Source organism: Chanodichthys erythropterus, chromosome 22 (assembly GCF_024489055.1).
Source record: "Chanodichthys erythropterus isolate Z2021 chromosome 22, ASM2448905v1, whole genome shotgun sequence".
In the NCBI taxonomy this organism is placed as follows: domain Eukaryota; kingdom Metazoa; phylum Chordata; class Actinopteri; order Cypriniformes; family Xenocyprididae; genus Chanodichthys; species Chanodichthys erythropterus.
Genome location: NC_090242.1, coordinates 29,870,607 through 29,872,217, shown reverse-complemented (window position 1 = coordinate 29,872,217; position 1,611 = coordinate 29,870,607). Strand labels below are relative to the sequence as shown.

Here is a 1,611-nt window from a genome sequence, read left to right as displayed (position 1 = left end):
GTAAAAGTTAGATGCCTCTGTATATGAAGTGACATTTATGAAGTGACATGACAACTTGAGTGTCGACTTGTCATTTTCTTTTGTAAGTAAAGAATATTTCATATGTAGTTATATTATATAGAACTCATATTACATAATTGTACAGTGATCAAGAATATTTCTTGACTTCTGTAAGCAATTGTTAATGAAAAAAAAGGCTAAGTGTGACATAACTAAGAAAACCCTAGTTAGTATCTTTAGAACATTAGTTTAAAATATGACTACTCTCTGGAAGCATATATAATGTACCTGTAGCAATACTTTGAGATAAACTGTTAATAAAATTTTTTGTCACTTAATCTGTTTTCTTTAGGTTACAAATGGACAACCTGACATTCAGATATAGTGTACTCTTAGTGGAGGGACTGCGAGTTACACCTCAGTCAAGCCAGCTCACATTAATTTTTCTGTTGATGGCTTATGTCTTTGCAATGGTGTCTAACATTGGGATTTTGATTCAGATCTCAGCAGAAAAAAGTTTACACCAGCCTATGTACATTCTTTTCTGTCACTTGCCAGTGAATGATATTATGGGTGCAACTGTTCTCATACCACGTTTACTGAAGGATTTAATAACAGACCCCTCTGAGCGCTACATCACATATGTGGAGTGTGTTTTCCAAGCTTTTTTTACACATTTATATGGAACAACATCCCATACTATTTTAATGATAATGGCCTTTGACAGATATGTGGCCATATGCAATCCACTGCGATACCCAACAATAATGAGCAATAATATGGTGGTTAAACTGTCAGCAGGAGCCTGGGGTGCTGCAGTAGTTCCAGTGTCAATTTTGATCGGCCTCAGTGTGCGTCTCTCTCACTGCAGATCATTCATTCCAAACCACTTTTGTGACAATCCTTCACTATTTAAACTGTCCTGTGAAAATGTAGTGATTAATAATGTATATGGTTTAACTTTTACTGTGGTTTTACTCACCTCCTCACTGGGGTGGGTGTTACTGACATATCTCAGAATATTGATGGTATGTATAAAAAGCAAAAACAAAGCAACCAACAGCAAAGCTCTCAAAACATGCAGCTCTCATTTGGCTGTTTATGTAATCTTGATAATATTTGGTTTCGTCCCAATTTTTCTGCATCGTTTTTCTGAGTATGCTGAGACTAGGAAGTTTGGGAATGTAATGTTTCATGTTATACCACCAGGATTGAATCCCATAATATATGGTTTACAAATCAAGGAAATAAGACAAAGAATGTTAAAACTTTGCATAAAAAAGGTTAATTCTAGCTGATTTTCACTTATTTACAGATTTATTTGTCACTGTAATAATGTGAACGTTTGGGTGCAAATTTTTAATTTTAAAATACAATATGTATTTTAATTTCTTTCTAAGAATGTCCTGTGTTTATAGGCATAGCAGATAGAGCAGGCAATGCGCATAGATGTATAACATAAATATGTGATAACAGACAGCATAATCAATGAAGGCATATTTTTCAGCTGGTGTACACTAAATAAATATTAATAATTACTTTTAATTTGCTCTTTTCACCATTTCAAGTGTATTATTTGATAAGAATGTGTATGTTATGATTAAACAATAT

General features: G+C 33.5%; 1 protein-coding gene across 1 annotated transcript; it reads left to right on the top strand.

Annotated features, from left to right (window-relative positions):
* The first annotated feature begins 359 nt into the window (after positions 1 to 359).
* Positions 360 to 1,298, top strand: LOC137012617 (olfactory receptor 52N2-like). The gene has a single exon (XM_067375967.1). The coding sequence runs from the start codon at positions 360 to 362 to the stop codon at positions 1,296 to 1,298; it is 939 nt and encodes a 312-aa protein (XP_067232068.1).
* The last annotated feature ends 313 nt before the right edge of the window (positions 1,299 to 1,611 follow it).

Coding starts and splice junctions, on each gene's coding strand:
- LOC137012617 (XM_067375967.1), top strand. CDS start 360: ATGGACAACCTGACATTCAGATATAGTGTACTCTTAGTGGAGGGACTG.